General features: G+C 35.3%; 1 protein-coding gene across 1 annotated transcript; it reads right to left on the bottom strand.

The window, feature by feature from the left end:
• Nucleotides 1–3,700: 3,700 nt before the first annotated feature.
• Nucleotides 3,701–5,583, bottom strand: LOC145112806 (dof zinc finger protein DOF3.6-like). Its single transcript, XM_079048924.1, has 2 exons — nucleotides 5,352–5,583; nucleotides 3,701–5,116 (listed from the first exon to the last, which is right to left on the bottom strand). The coding sequence occupies exons 1-2, from the start codon at nucleotides 5,403–5,405 to the stop codon at nucleotides 4,157–4,159; spliced, it is 1,014 nt and encodes a 337-aa protein (XP_078905050.1). The 5' UTR covers nucleotides 5,406–5,583; the 3' UTR covers nucleotides 3,701–4,156.
• Between the last annotated feature and the right edge of the window lie 8,614 nt (nucleotides 5,584–14,197).

The following is a 14,197-nucleotide window of genomic DNA, read 5'->3' as shown; positions in this document are numbered from 1 at the left end:
TTTGAGTCACAAACTATCCCACTAGATACAATCTCTTCCAACTAGTATAAGTGAACAAAGACCCCATATAAACCTAATGTAAATTTTATACGGTAACAAAACAAATCTGAGATCTAAGATGAGCCTTTAACCGAAACTATAGGCGTTCCTGCCCCATAACAGCACGATACATAAGAATCACCATCATTTGAACCATATATACTAATGGTTAAAGCTAAAGATCTCAAACATATTACTCTTTTATCAAGACTTTTGGTCTAGCCGTATCAAGGTGTTGAAGATGTGTTCATCCCCTAATGGGTTGATTGTTCAAGTCACGTCGTTAGCAAAAGGTATAGTTTAGGTCCTTTAAGGGTAAGATTTAGAAGGTGTTTGTTTGTTAGCAAAATGTATAGTTTAGGTCCTTTAAGGGTAAGATTTAGAAGGTGTTTATGATAGCTGTTAAAAAAATATGTATTACTCTTTTATATGCAAAACAAAATTAACTTATCGACAACTTATAAGTTTTCAAACATATACCGCCTCTATACTGATCAACGGGTTTATTCTCCAATCACAACTTTTAGGCAAGTTATTTAAAAAAAAGATCCAATGTATTATTTGTTGATTTGTATAAACTAGTAAAAAAACTTCGGGTTTCGCCCGGGGTCGGTTTCTTTTACAATAAAAGGCAGCATGGACTAAACTTGGCAAACTATGAAAAATATTGTGGCTAGATTTTTAAGACCACAAACTTTTGTAATAAGGGACCAAAAATGTAAGAATCGAAAAGTTTAGTGGTAAATGTCTAAAACAAAAAAACTTTATTATTCCTTAAGCTTTTGAGAATTAAAAGACTAAACTTGGAAAACTGTGAAAAATATTGTGGCTAAATTTTGAAGACCACAAACTTTTGTAATAAGGGACCAAAAGTATAAAAATGGAAAAGTTTAGTGGAAAATGTTTAAAACAAAGGAAAGTTACTATTCCTTAAGCTTTTGAAGACCACAAACTTTTGTAATAAGGGGCCAAAATGTAAGAATAGCAAAATTTAGTGGCAAATGTTTAAAACAAAAAAACTTTAATGTTCCTTAAGTTTTGAGAATATACATAACACGATGGACAATGGGCTGATTTTGTACAAGACGCTAGAGATGTGCATGGGCAGTCTCAAAATGGTTCAGTTATTTGTTGGACCGGTTTCGATATTTTTTGGTGTTTTAGTTTTAATGTTGAGTTTTAATAGTTAATAAATATGTGATTAACATCAAAATGATATATTAAAATTTAACAAAAATGATAAATTTAAATTTAATAAAAAAAAGAAAGGAAGAAGTAGAGTAATGTGTGATTAAAAAATGTGAAGTTAACTAAAAAAGTATAGGTATATAAACTTTCGCTTTTGTTTTTTTAGACCCGTCTCTGACCATTTTTGGGTCGGTTTGTTCTTATGTCGGTCTCAGAACGGTCTAATTTTTTTGGGACTTGTGTCCGAACAGTTTGTTCTTTTTTAGAATCAGGTGTTTTTAGTCCGGTCTTTTTTCAGTTTGGTCTCAATCTTTTTTGGACCAATCCAAGTCTAATCTTTTTGTTCATGTCTAGATTAAGTAATGTATTTACATATTGTCTAACATACCATAGAGTTTTATCGAAAGGAGATGCCCACTCATTCAAAATGGATTTAAAATCATTAAATAGCAATCTAGGGTGGCCCTTTGTGAAGAAATCATCTTACTGCGAATTCTAAGGCATGTGAACCACATGAACAAGGCCATGGCTACCTGATCCTAAACAAAATGAATTCCGATCTCAATGTGCTTGATGCCTTCATATTGCACCCAATCATAGGAAATCAAGGAAGTGAGTTCATGAATGATATGCTCAACGGATATCTAGTATCAAAGGGTATCAAACATAACTTATCCGCTCCATACACTCTACAATAGAACGACGTCGAAGTTGTCTAGGTTGATGCTGAACTTTGCAATCTGGTTATTATTTGAGATGAAGCTCTATCCACTACATGCTGCATTTAAAATCGTACCATCATAAACAAGCATCTCACAATCAATTAAATATGTTTTTCTGATAACAGTAAGTGTTCATCACTTTTTCACGTTTTATAATCTATTTTTAAATTACACCATACATCAATCCTTGTACCTTTTCCAAAACAAAGAGAGTAATAATTGTACATATACTAAAATGTTGTGCAAATAACACCTAACCGAAGAAACAACCTCATGGTTTTTTGAGCCACCTTCTTTTCTCTATGATTGCTTTATTTCTCTTTTGAGTGGTTTAAGGGGTAGGAAGAGCTTAGGGTTCCATGGGTTGGGCATAAAGCTTTAATGGAGGGTGTTGGTCCTTTCAATAAAGCAATATCTATCCTTGCCAGATTCCTTCCCTTACTTTTTAGTCTACAAATTAACAATCAATCTCTCATCACACTATTTTCAAGCAATCACCCTTCATTTCACTTTTTTCCCCTTGTTATCAGTCCAAGATTTGCTCTCAAACTACGTACTCCTTTATCTTTTCTCACACACACACAGGTCATCCCCTCAAAATATGAAGAGACCAAATTTATTCTTTTGAACTTATAATCAATGCTATTGTAGTCCGCCATCATCTTCAAAATCAATAATCTTTATGAGATAAGTGAAGGTGAAATATATAGTTGCATGGTTCTGAGTAGATTTTTGACGTTTTCTACAGAGACTTTCACACACACACACACACACACACACACACACACACACATATATATATATATATATATATATATATATATATATATATATATATATATATATATATATATATATATATACTCACACACGTTTTTGTGTGTGCTTCATGATGACTAATAAGATTTTACAGCACGTTCCTTTTTCCTTTTATATTCGTTTATGATATTAGATTTAGAACTACAAATAAAGAAGCTAAGTTTAAAACAAGACGCAAGGAAAAGCTGAATCATTTGTTTCTGCCTCAAGCACAACAAATTAAGTACAGTAACTACAAAAAAGGATCGTGAGGCATGACTGAAAATGGTTCATAATTAGGCATGTATTTGGTCATGCTTAGGGAGGATTAATATCTAGCTGTCTATGGTACCCTAAACAATTGTTAGCATCAAAGTGACTTGCTAGTAAGAAATCACTTGCCATGGACGATTACAACCTTAAAATCTTTCTGATTTATCTTTTATATACGGAGCTTGCCAATATATATATATATATATATATATATATATATATATATATATATATATATATATATATATATATATATATATATATATATATATATATATACTCATAACTATTATACATTATTGAAATACATATATTATTTGATATACTTTCAGATTTGCTCTTTGGACAGCCACCAAGAGTGACTGCAAAGGAAAATAGTTGCGACATATATAAAATTTCTAGACAACAATGAGCAAATCAAATTTTCCTAGTGAGATAATCAAACATCTCCTACAGATTAAATCCTTAGATCATTTATTTTCTTAAAAGACAACGTTGCTCAAAATTTTCTAACACACATATATCACGAATTCCATAAACATGCATTTTTGGAACATCATCATTTTTATATATAAGTAATCGTTGTAGATACTAACAAAATGCACCGAATGCACATTAATGTGATTTAATTTCTTATATATACAACCAAGCCAAGATGATTGAGGATGAAGTTGTCAACATTCTTGAAGCTATCAAAATTTCATTAGAGAAAACCCAAATAAACAGATTATTCTTAACAAATAATACATGATTAGCAATGTACCACACAAGCACACACAAATTATCGGAACACTCCACATAGAAGTACAAGTAAACTCACCAACACATAAATAAAATCAACAAACATCATATAATACTGGAAAATTAAACTTAACATACAACATCAACCCATTAATTCTCCCTAGCTTCATCAGTGGATGGCGGATGTGAAACACTACATTAGTCGACCTTGGAGAGAATATCACATTCTTTCTAGCTACCTAGAGATTAAACGATCCAAGTTTCAGTTCATTGCTTCCCTTATAAGACTGCTACATGCAACTTTGAGCTGAAATGTACTTGAAATGCATCCTTTAATTAATCTACTAAGAAATCCTCTCTCCCTCCCTCTGAAAACCCTGAAAAACCAAATCAGATTATAGGAAATGTGTAGTAGTAGTGGAAGTACTATTGACACCAGAAAATCCAGCCCATGCAGTTCCCACCCATGGTTGGTTATTTGTACTTTCTGAAACACCAAGAAACTGCCTTGATAAATTTAAGCCTCGGTTGTCTTCCATCTTCACTGGAGGATCTACCTGATTATTATCAATCTCAGAGTTTGGTATTCGTATGTCTCCTCCTCCCATGGATGATGATGGTGCTTCAGCTACACCTTCACTTTGATAGTGAAATAGATTACTGTTACTGGGTACCTCAAATCCAGCCATGAAAGGCAATCTCCAATTTTCAACCCCTCCAATTGATAAAATATTGTTAAAATTGTTCCCAGTTGAGCTCCCACTTCCTAATTGAAAATTACCCATTTCATTTTGAGACTGAAATCCACCAAGATTTGAACTAATATTTCCACCACCACCACCTCCATATTGACCCAGAGAGCTCATGAATGGCAATTGAAGAGAGGGAGGATGAGGGAGTTGAGTACTTGCCATAGTCTCTGTGCTACACCTTGATGGACTTTCACTAACAGATTTAAGCCCGGTTTGGCTTGGAGATTTTGAGCTTCTGTTTTTGCTATTCCTTTTGTTCCTCCGACAACCTCCTCCAACTGGAACATTTCTTAGAGCACCACCTCTGGTCCAATAGCGCCTGCATGTCTTGCAAAAGTGTCGAGGCTGGGTTAGACTATAGTTGTTGAAGTAACAAAACTTGGTGTTGGTGGAATTGCAACGTGGGCAGTTTAATCCTGGCTCCGGCATGGGTAACTTGGCCATCCTTGCTCGATCTACCATAGATCCTGGTCTGATCGAACCTTCTCCATTTGCACCACCACCACCACCCCCGCCACCAGGTTGTGGAGGAGGAGGTGGTGGTGGGAGATTAGGATTTTCGCCACCAGCACCACTTGCTTGTTGATGGTTGGATTGTTGCAACTGATAAGAAAAAATAAACAAGCAAACAGAAAGAAAAAAGAAAACAGATGAGCTTACAAGAGGTAGTTATGTACATGGTATATTCAAGAAAAAGATTTGAAGAGAATATGTATGAATGAGTATATATCATCCTTCTTTTACATATATGCTTTTCCTTTTTCATTTGAATGAAAAATTAATATGAAACATTGAAAAAAAGGATCATGTATCAAAGAGATAAGCTTAAAGATCATACCTGGAGATGCCAATTGTGGTGATCTAGATAGGGTGGAGCAGATGAGAAAACCATGGTATAAATTAATTTGATCTCTCCTTTTCTCTTTTAGAAACTTTTCAAGGGTTTTAATTTTGATAATATATGAGTGTGGGGAATCAAACACAAGAGAATAATATACAGAAAAGAGAGATTAGTGAGAGAGGAGGATGAGGAGAGGAGGATAAAAAGAAAAAGAAGAAGATGATGGGATGGCAAAGATAAGGGAGAGGAGGCTTTTGTTTTGCTTATTTCTATTGTTATTTTTATTTTGTAATTTGCATCTCTCTTTTTGTATTCATTATAATAATTAGGGTTCTTGAAGTGAGTGGACGAAGTTTCTTAGCCTTTAAGCTTTCTTATAGTGACGCTGTGCCACAGTACTTCTTCTTAGTGCTTGGGTAAAAAAGAGAACACTGACTCCTTTGATACGCCCACACAAAAATCGGTATCTGTTTCTGCATGCATGTAAAAGTACTATGGATGTGTGTTTGTGTGTGTGTGGGTGGGAGGGGGGACTGTCTTGCAAATGGACGAGCTTAATGCACATTATTTAGGCTAGGCAAATACTTAAGGTACACAAGTTTTGTCTTTATATTCAGATTAATAGTCATGGTCAATATATTAGATGGTGGATTATAGACATACTTTAGAGTGATCTATGGTATTCTAATAAGTGTCTTGCTATCTTTTTTTCTTTAATTTATATATTTTTAGCTTAAGTTAAAAAAAGAAAATCAAAGCGAAGACCAGACTCAAACCCAATCTCCATTTTTTTCGAGATAAATAGTGTATTTGGTGTAAATAGTCATTATCTATGACTCATTTCATAATTGTTTACACCATAAAAACACTCAAAAGTATATTATGTCTAATTTAGAATAATTTTTAAAAACACTATTTAGCATTTTCCAAATTTATGTAATTTTTTTTGTTAAAATTACTTTATATATATATATATATATATATATATATATATATATATATATATATACACACACACACACAGAGTCGATCAAATAAGAAGGAAAATTTTGGTAGGAAGGGAAAAAAAATTTATATACATATTTTCTTAGCAAAAAAATAAAATGAATCATTAGATGACTCACAAGAAAAAATTCCGAAAAAAACACATTTATGATTCATTTTTAGGTAAATTAAGAAAAAAATTCACTTTTATGACAATTTTAGTGAATATCAACAAAATCATCGTAAAAATAAATCATCGAAATATTTTTTCGGAATTTTTTTTGGTGAATCATGTTATTATTGATTCATCTAGTGATTCATTTGTTTTGTTCGCCAAAAAAAAATAAGACGAAAAAAAATTTAACTTCCTACCAAAAAAAAATTTCTTACCGGATCTATATATATATATATATATATATATATATATATATATATATGTGTGTGTGTGTGTGTGTGTGTGTGTGTGATTGGTTATGGCAATCAAATTGGTTGCCTATATTCGTACTACCCATTGAGCCCTGTTTGCGAGGTTCAGTGAGAGGATTCATCTTTAGTAAAGATGCTTATACATGCAATATGTAGTCGTTGCCTAACCTTATGGCCACCTCTAAAATAAAACATGTCGAGATTTGACATGATGTCCTCCTTGTTGTAGGCTATATTCTCATTCTCCTCGACCGCAAGGCCACTCAGGTGATGGTTTAATGTCAATCTAATAAGAACCACCATGATTCCCATCAAAAATTGAGCTCTAGTGCAATAAGAACCACCTTGATTCCTTATTGAACCTTAATCTTTGGTGGAACAACATTCCTACTATAGATGGATCGAGTTACTAACTCTTCATAGTACATAGTGTACTAATACAAGGCTTATATAAACACAAATAACAATGTAGGAAAACTTTAGGCCACATGCTTCCATGTTTGTATATAGTATCACTAATCAAACCAACTCTTTGCTTTACCTACAATTTTATGACATACCACCATTTTACAATTGTAACGTCCCAAAAATTTATAGTAAAATTTTCATTTAAAAAAAAACAGTAAACCATACAAATGAGTTGTTCCAAAACCAATCAAGTGATTATGTCAATTAAACAACAGAGTAAAATCATAAATTATCGATGCACAAAACTATGGGGGATGTGGTGCAGTCACATTGAACCCTTCCTTTTGGAATCAAGGGTACCTGAAACCATAAACATAAAAATGTAAGTACAAAGCTTAGCGAGTTCCCCAAAATACCACATACCACGCATAGAACAGAGAATGTTGTGTGTCAACCATATTCTTACAATTACTATCATGCCATGAGCTGTTTCATGGTCTTTTCTTGCTAAGCCAGGGGCCAACAACCCAGGTCTTACAAACAAGTGCCAAGAACCACCTCTTGGTCTTCCATGCAAGTATCATAAAGACAACAAGCATCCTACATATAACTGTCAAGTTCCAGACCCCGGTCTTACATACAATTTTTTAGGAGCCATATCCAGGTCTTTCTTACAATTTCCAGGGGCCACCACCTAGTCTTCCTACATATATAATATCTAGTGGTCTGGTATTGGTGTCTTCGACTCACAAGTATAGTGAGGAGACTTGTCTAAATCACAAAGCTGACTAGAACCCAGCTTAATGTCGCGCCGACCACAACTAATAGCTCTCACCACAAAAAAGATAGATGCTAAACACCTCCTAATAATCCACACGAGGTAATACCTAAGTCTAACTTTTAAAAATAGAAATTAACCAAAATTCAACCCATGCCAAATGTCAACGGTCAACATTGACTTTAGTCAACTGCCACATTGTGGCCATCCATCGCCACACCGTGGCCCTCATACAGTCGAACAGATGAGCATTTCCCAGTCGCCACGTCGTGGCCGCCTAAGGCTACATCGTGGGAGCTGGGTTTCCAATAGCTTAATGGATTAAGCCATTTTCTTTAATTCCAAGAGCTCCAAAGCTCAGATATCGTCCATTCTATGATCTAAATGGATAAAGTTTCCAACTTTATCCATTAAGACGCTCAAAGAGGTCAAGATCTCAAACCCTAGGTCCAAATGAGGCTAGGTACAACAATGTTTTAACCATTAAGCGCTTAATCCTAAAAAGTCCTTAACCCGATCACTCCAGAGGAGTTTCTAATACCAGATCTAACATAAAGATGAAATCTTTATAGAGATGAATGTCTAATACATGTCTAGAATCCAATTTAGGTTAAAATGAGCTAAAATGACCAAAATCTCACGCATGGTCAAGAACCCCCAACCAAAGTCTAGATCTATAATATATGTTGCTTATGGGACTTAGGAGCGTGATAAAGTTTCCAACTTTATGTGTTCCTTCCATTCAAACATGCTTAGACATGAAGAACATGGGACGATATCTTAGATCTAACCACTTCAAGCCATAAAGTTTGAACCTTTGACACTTACAAAGGTCCAAAAGCAATGTACGATGTTAAAGATGTTGTTTCCTTGCAATATCCACCCATAGAGCACCTTCTTCTCCATATTCTCTTCTTCTCCATGCCAACAAATACTCCAAAAAGGCCACAAATCACCAAGGGAAATAAGTATGGGGTGTCTCCTTGAGGTAAAAGGATGTTATAGGCTGGTAATGAGCCTTAGAAATGACTTAGAGAGGTTTAAATATGAAGGGAACCTTAAAAGAATCATGGACTTTGGCCAAAAAAGATGCCACTGTGGTGGCTCAATGAAATGTGCGTTCTTTTATTTGATGTCACGATATGGGCATCCTTGCACCACATCGTGGCATAGAGTTTTTCCCCAAACTCCATCTTTATCCCCTGGTAATTACAAAGCTAAATCAGTCTGAAACACGGGTGTCACAACAATTCACTGTAACAATATGCTTACACGGTATACTTGTTTATTCCTACTTCCTACATGATCAAGTCATTTTACTAACATACATATCATATTGGCCATCCTAAGGACAATTACCTAATACTTGAAATTTCTACAATATATCATATTTCATTAAATGATCTAGGTCTTGATCCTACCTAAAATGTAAGTTGTTGTTGGTGTCAAAAGTCCTTTGGCCTTGATAATTACTTATACATATTTTCCAATCTTTTTGTCATCTATTCCCTAATATTTATTCCAAACACGTGATGATAAGTTTGTTTATTTCATCATTCAACTTGTTATTGAACACCTCACATATGTTGTTTAATAACATGTCACTATAAGTTCTTCTTGTAAAATGTGACCTAACCTAGTGTTTTGGTGGAATTTCATGTAATATCCTTATTTAAATATCGGACACTACTAAAAGTTCCATAATTCTACAACTCCTGATATACTTACCCTTTCCAAGTAAGTTTCATATTTATATGTAGACAAATGTAATATCTCGATGTTAAGGTATTTCCAATTGTAACCTTATGTATGATTAGATATTTCATTTTAGTCCCTGAGTATAAGAAAGAGTGCAAAATGGCCCATAGTTGCATTTTGGTGATTTTCGGCAATAGGGTAGTACGATGGGTGTACATTGAGCGTACAAGGGTGGACCCTAGTACGTTGGGCGTACACCTCGTACGTGGAAAAACACCACACCCTAATTTTTAGGGTTTGTTCCATATATAAACACCATTATAGCCTCATTTACCATTCTCTCATCAGCCCCCATCTGAGATTTTGACCCTCTAGCGAACCCTAAGTGAGAAGAGTGTTTTGAGCTTATTTGTGTGCCTTTTTGGTGTTCTTGAAGAAGGAGAAGTTGGTGCAAGAAACTTGAAGCTTGGAAGCAACTTAGATCTGGGATTCCTCACTTGCTAGCAACCTCCAGGATGTAAAAAGTTCATAACTTGATCACTTTATCTTGTAGATCTAGCCATTTCTTCCTTTAGGGCACTTTGGTCCCACATATGGTGATTCTTTAGAATGGCATGTTCTTGATCAAATACGTTGTCGTCTCAGACCTTATGGGGGGTCTTAAGTCATAACATTGTGGTCTTGATGGTTAGTTTTACTCCATGCATTCTATAGAAGGTCTTAAGGCATTAAGATGTTGAGATTTTGTGTATTAAGCAATTAATGGACATGTAAAGTTATAAAGTTGGAAACTTTATGACTCTCGATGGTATTTTAGCCTTGGATCTGTAATTTGGACGTGTTAAGTCGAAAAAATAAGCACTTAATAAGTTAAGAGGGGGACTGTTACGTACGTTGGGCGTACTGAAGGGTATGCTTGGCGTACGTAGATCTAGCCTTGATGCCTCATACAGCTAGTACGCCCCGCATACGAAGCCTAAGTCGACTCGGTTGACTTGTTGATTTTGACCAGTTTTGACTAAGGGTTTTTTTGGGAAATGTTATTGATCTAGAATGGAAATGCTTTGACATTTAGGATTTGGATTGAGCTGGTATTTGGGAGCAGAGTATTGATCAGCTATTTGTCAGATTGTGAGGTGAGTTTTCATCACTGTACTTACGAGTCAAAGACACCAAGGCCGGCCCATTGGATTGATATCCTGGTTACCGTATTTTGCTATGATGTTATGATACGTTAGATCCATTGGATTGATATCCTGGTTACCATATTTTGTTCATTTATTTCATCATCTATATCATCAACCCATCTTTACCCATCATAATTATAGGTATAAAATACATATACAGTTTAAATCAAATAAAACATGTATATTTTGTTCATCCAATATAAATATCAAGAACATAGATAATATGCACACATAACACGTAATTTATATTAAATACTTCATATCTATGTGTAAGATGAAAGTAACTATGCACTCACTTCTTAAAGTGATGATTCCCAACTCGGGCAGCGCTTCGCTTCTAATAATTTATTTTCCTTCGACGAAACCTAGTATTATTACCAATAGATTTTAGTCTAATATTTATCGCGAGAATTTACGAGCCTTATTATTTTATAAGTGTTAAACAATACTTTTCAACCACTATGTACAGACACGGGTCAAACATGAAACACCGGAGGGCAGGCCCATTTTGGCATTATAACACTTCTGAAATCCAACAACCCTATGCGGCCCTTCAAACCAGATTCCCCGTACCGCAAGTAGTTAAAAGATATTATAATAACACTTTATATTTTGTAATACTTAGCACATATATTGTTTATAGGTTCATAATAACGACTTATGACTATAAATATAAGTTACACTAAAAACATAATAGTGTAGCTTAACTTACCGGGGTTTTAACGAAAACCGGGAAATTACGCAGGCAAAATTCCGACTATAAAAATTTCTTTCGTAGGCTTTTTGACCACTCGGAGTTTCTCTATCGCACCCTAAAACTTGGAGAAACTTAACAAGAAAGAAAGAAGGATTCTAGAGAGAGTTTTAGAGGAATGGTGTAATAAAATATGAAGAATTCATCCTTTATTTATAGGGGTTTGATCATAGAGTAGGCCCTAAGTTTCGTCTGTATCTTCCACGTACGAGCTCCGTTTTCTATGTTCTTTATATCCACACGTTGGTATTTACGAGTACTACAACTTTCATTTAGACCCCGTCGGCTAATTCTCGTTCTATCTTAGATTTACAAAACTGTATCGAATTTATCGCGCTCGAAGAGTAGGGATTAAGTTTCGTCCATATCTTTAACATACGAGCTCTATTCTCGACGTTCTTTATAACTACATGTTGGTATTTATGAGTAATATGACTTTCATTTAGACTCCATCGGCTAATTCTCATTCTATCTTAGAATTACAAATCTATATCGAATTCGCCGCGCTCGAAGAGTAGGGACTAAGTTCCGTCCATATCTTTCGCATACGAGCTCCGTTTTCGATGCTCTTTTTATCATTGAGCTCCTATTAATGAGATCTTCAATTCTCATTTAGATTGTGTTGGCTAAAAATCGACCGGTCTAAAATTCGATTTTCCGGTTGTATCTTAGAAAAATCATAACTTCCTCATACGAAGTCAAATTTGGATATTCTTTTTATGCACGCTCTCGGTTTAACGTATACTACGACTTTCGTTTAGATCACTAAAGCTAAAAAGTATTTTATCATAAATTCACTTTTTACGATTCCCGGTGTCGTGCCGGTTTTGCCGCAAAACTTCGACATGTCATAACTTCTTCGTTATAAGTCGGATTTCAGCGTTCCTTATATCCCCGAAATCCTTGTTTCGACTACTTCAACATTCTTCATAGATATTGGGTCTATCTATTAGTTTATTTTTGACGCTTATTTTTATTACTATTTTATTACGTCGTTATAAATAAGTATAATGCACATAAAATCACATAAATCACATAATATTCAAATAATTCTTCTTTATTATTTCAAAATATGTTACAATTGTTGACCCTAACTATTATATCATCATACTAATGCTTAGCTAGAAACACGGGCGTTACAATTCTCTCCTCCTTAGGATGATTCTATCCTGGAATCATGCGTCAGCAAACAGATATGGACAGGGACTCATCATGTCACTCTCTGTTTCCCAAGTGAGGTTTGGACCATTCGTATGTTTCCATCGCACAAGCACTAAGTGGACCATCTTGCGTCACAACTTCTTTGTCTTGCGGTCAACAATCGCCTCAGGCTCGTCGATTAACCTCTTTTTTTCATCCATTCTTAATTCCAAAAGTGGAATTACATCGGGAACTTCTCCCGTGAACTTCCTCAAATAACACACATGGAAAGTGTTATGAATACCATCTAGTTCTTCTAGAAATTCTAGCTTGTAAGCTTGGTTCCCAATCCTATGAAGAACCTTGAATGGTCCAATAAACTTTGGACTCAACTTTCCTCTCTTTCCAAATCGTATAAGTCCCTTCCACGGTGACACTTTGAGCAATACCGAATCTCCAACTTCGAATGTCATCGGTCGTCGCTTCTTGTCAACATAGCTATTTTGGCGATCTTGAGCTGCCAACATCCTTTCTCTAATTACTTTTAACCTTTCAGCTGTCTGATGGACTATCTCGGGGCCCATAAACTGCTTTTCTTCGGCCTCAAGCCAACAAGACGACGTACAACACTTCTGTCCATACAAGGCTTTATAAGGTGCCATCTTGATGCTTGAATGGTAACTATTATTGTAGGAAAACTCTACCAGGGGTAAATGCTCATCCCAGTTACCTGGGAATTCTAGGGTACATGCTCTTAGCATATCTTCTACTTTTTGAATCGTTCTTTCACTCTGACCATCAGTCTGCGGATGGTAGGTTGTACTTAAACACAACTTCGTACCCATTTCCTCTTGTAGACTCCTCCAAAACCTTGATGTGAAACAACTATCACGATCTGATACAATCGTTAAAGGTACACCGTGAAGTCCTACTACCTCCTTCACGTAATCATTTGCAAGCTTATCCATAGACCATCTCTCATTGGCTGCTATGAAGTGTGCACTCTTTGTAAAACGATTCACAACTAGCCAAATCATGTCGTGACCGTTCTTCGTCCTGGGCAGTTTAGTCACAAAATCCATGGTGATGTCTTCCCATATACCCATGGGTACATGTAAAGGTTCTAAACTCCCATACGGTTTCTGATGTTATGCCTTAACTCTCGCACATGTTACACAATCCGCCACATACTTTGCAACATCGAGCTTCATCGTCGGCCATCAGTAGTAAGGTTTCAGATCCCTATACATCTTATTGCTACCGGGATGAATCGAGTACATGGTCTTGTGAGCTTCTTCCATCAGAAGATCCCTTATTCCTCCCATCTTAGGCACCCAAATCCTATCTTGGAATACCTTCAATCCTTGATTATTCGTGTCGAATACCAACATTTTTCCTAAAAGTTCTTCCTTTCGGTCATTTTTCTCTAAAGCTTCTTCCTTGGCTTTCTTAATTCTTTCCATGATTG

This window comes from Lactuca virosa, chromosome 5 (assembly GCF_052849685.1).
Source record: "Lactuca virosa cultivar CGN04683 chromosome 5, Lactuca_virosa_CGN04683_v6, whole genome shotgun sequence".
NCBI classification, from domain to species: Eukaryota; Viridiplantae; Streptophyta; class Magnoliopsida; order Asterales; family Asteraceae; genus Lactuca; species Lactuca virosa.
Note: the sequence above shows the minus strand (reverse complement) of the source record. Positions and strands in the feature narration are given on the sequence as shown.

Bases quoted from the DNA above. Each gene is read 5' to 3' on its own strand.
- LOC145112806 (XM_079048924.1), bottom strand. From the start codon at position 5,405: ATGGTTTTCTCATCTGCTCCACCCTATCTAGATCACCACAATTGGCAT. The intron at 5,117-5,351 runs GTATGATCTTTA...TTTTCTTATCAG, and splicing joins ACCACAATTGGCATCTCCAG to TTGCAACAATCCAACCATCA.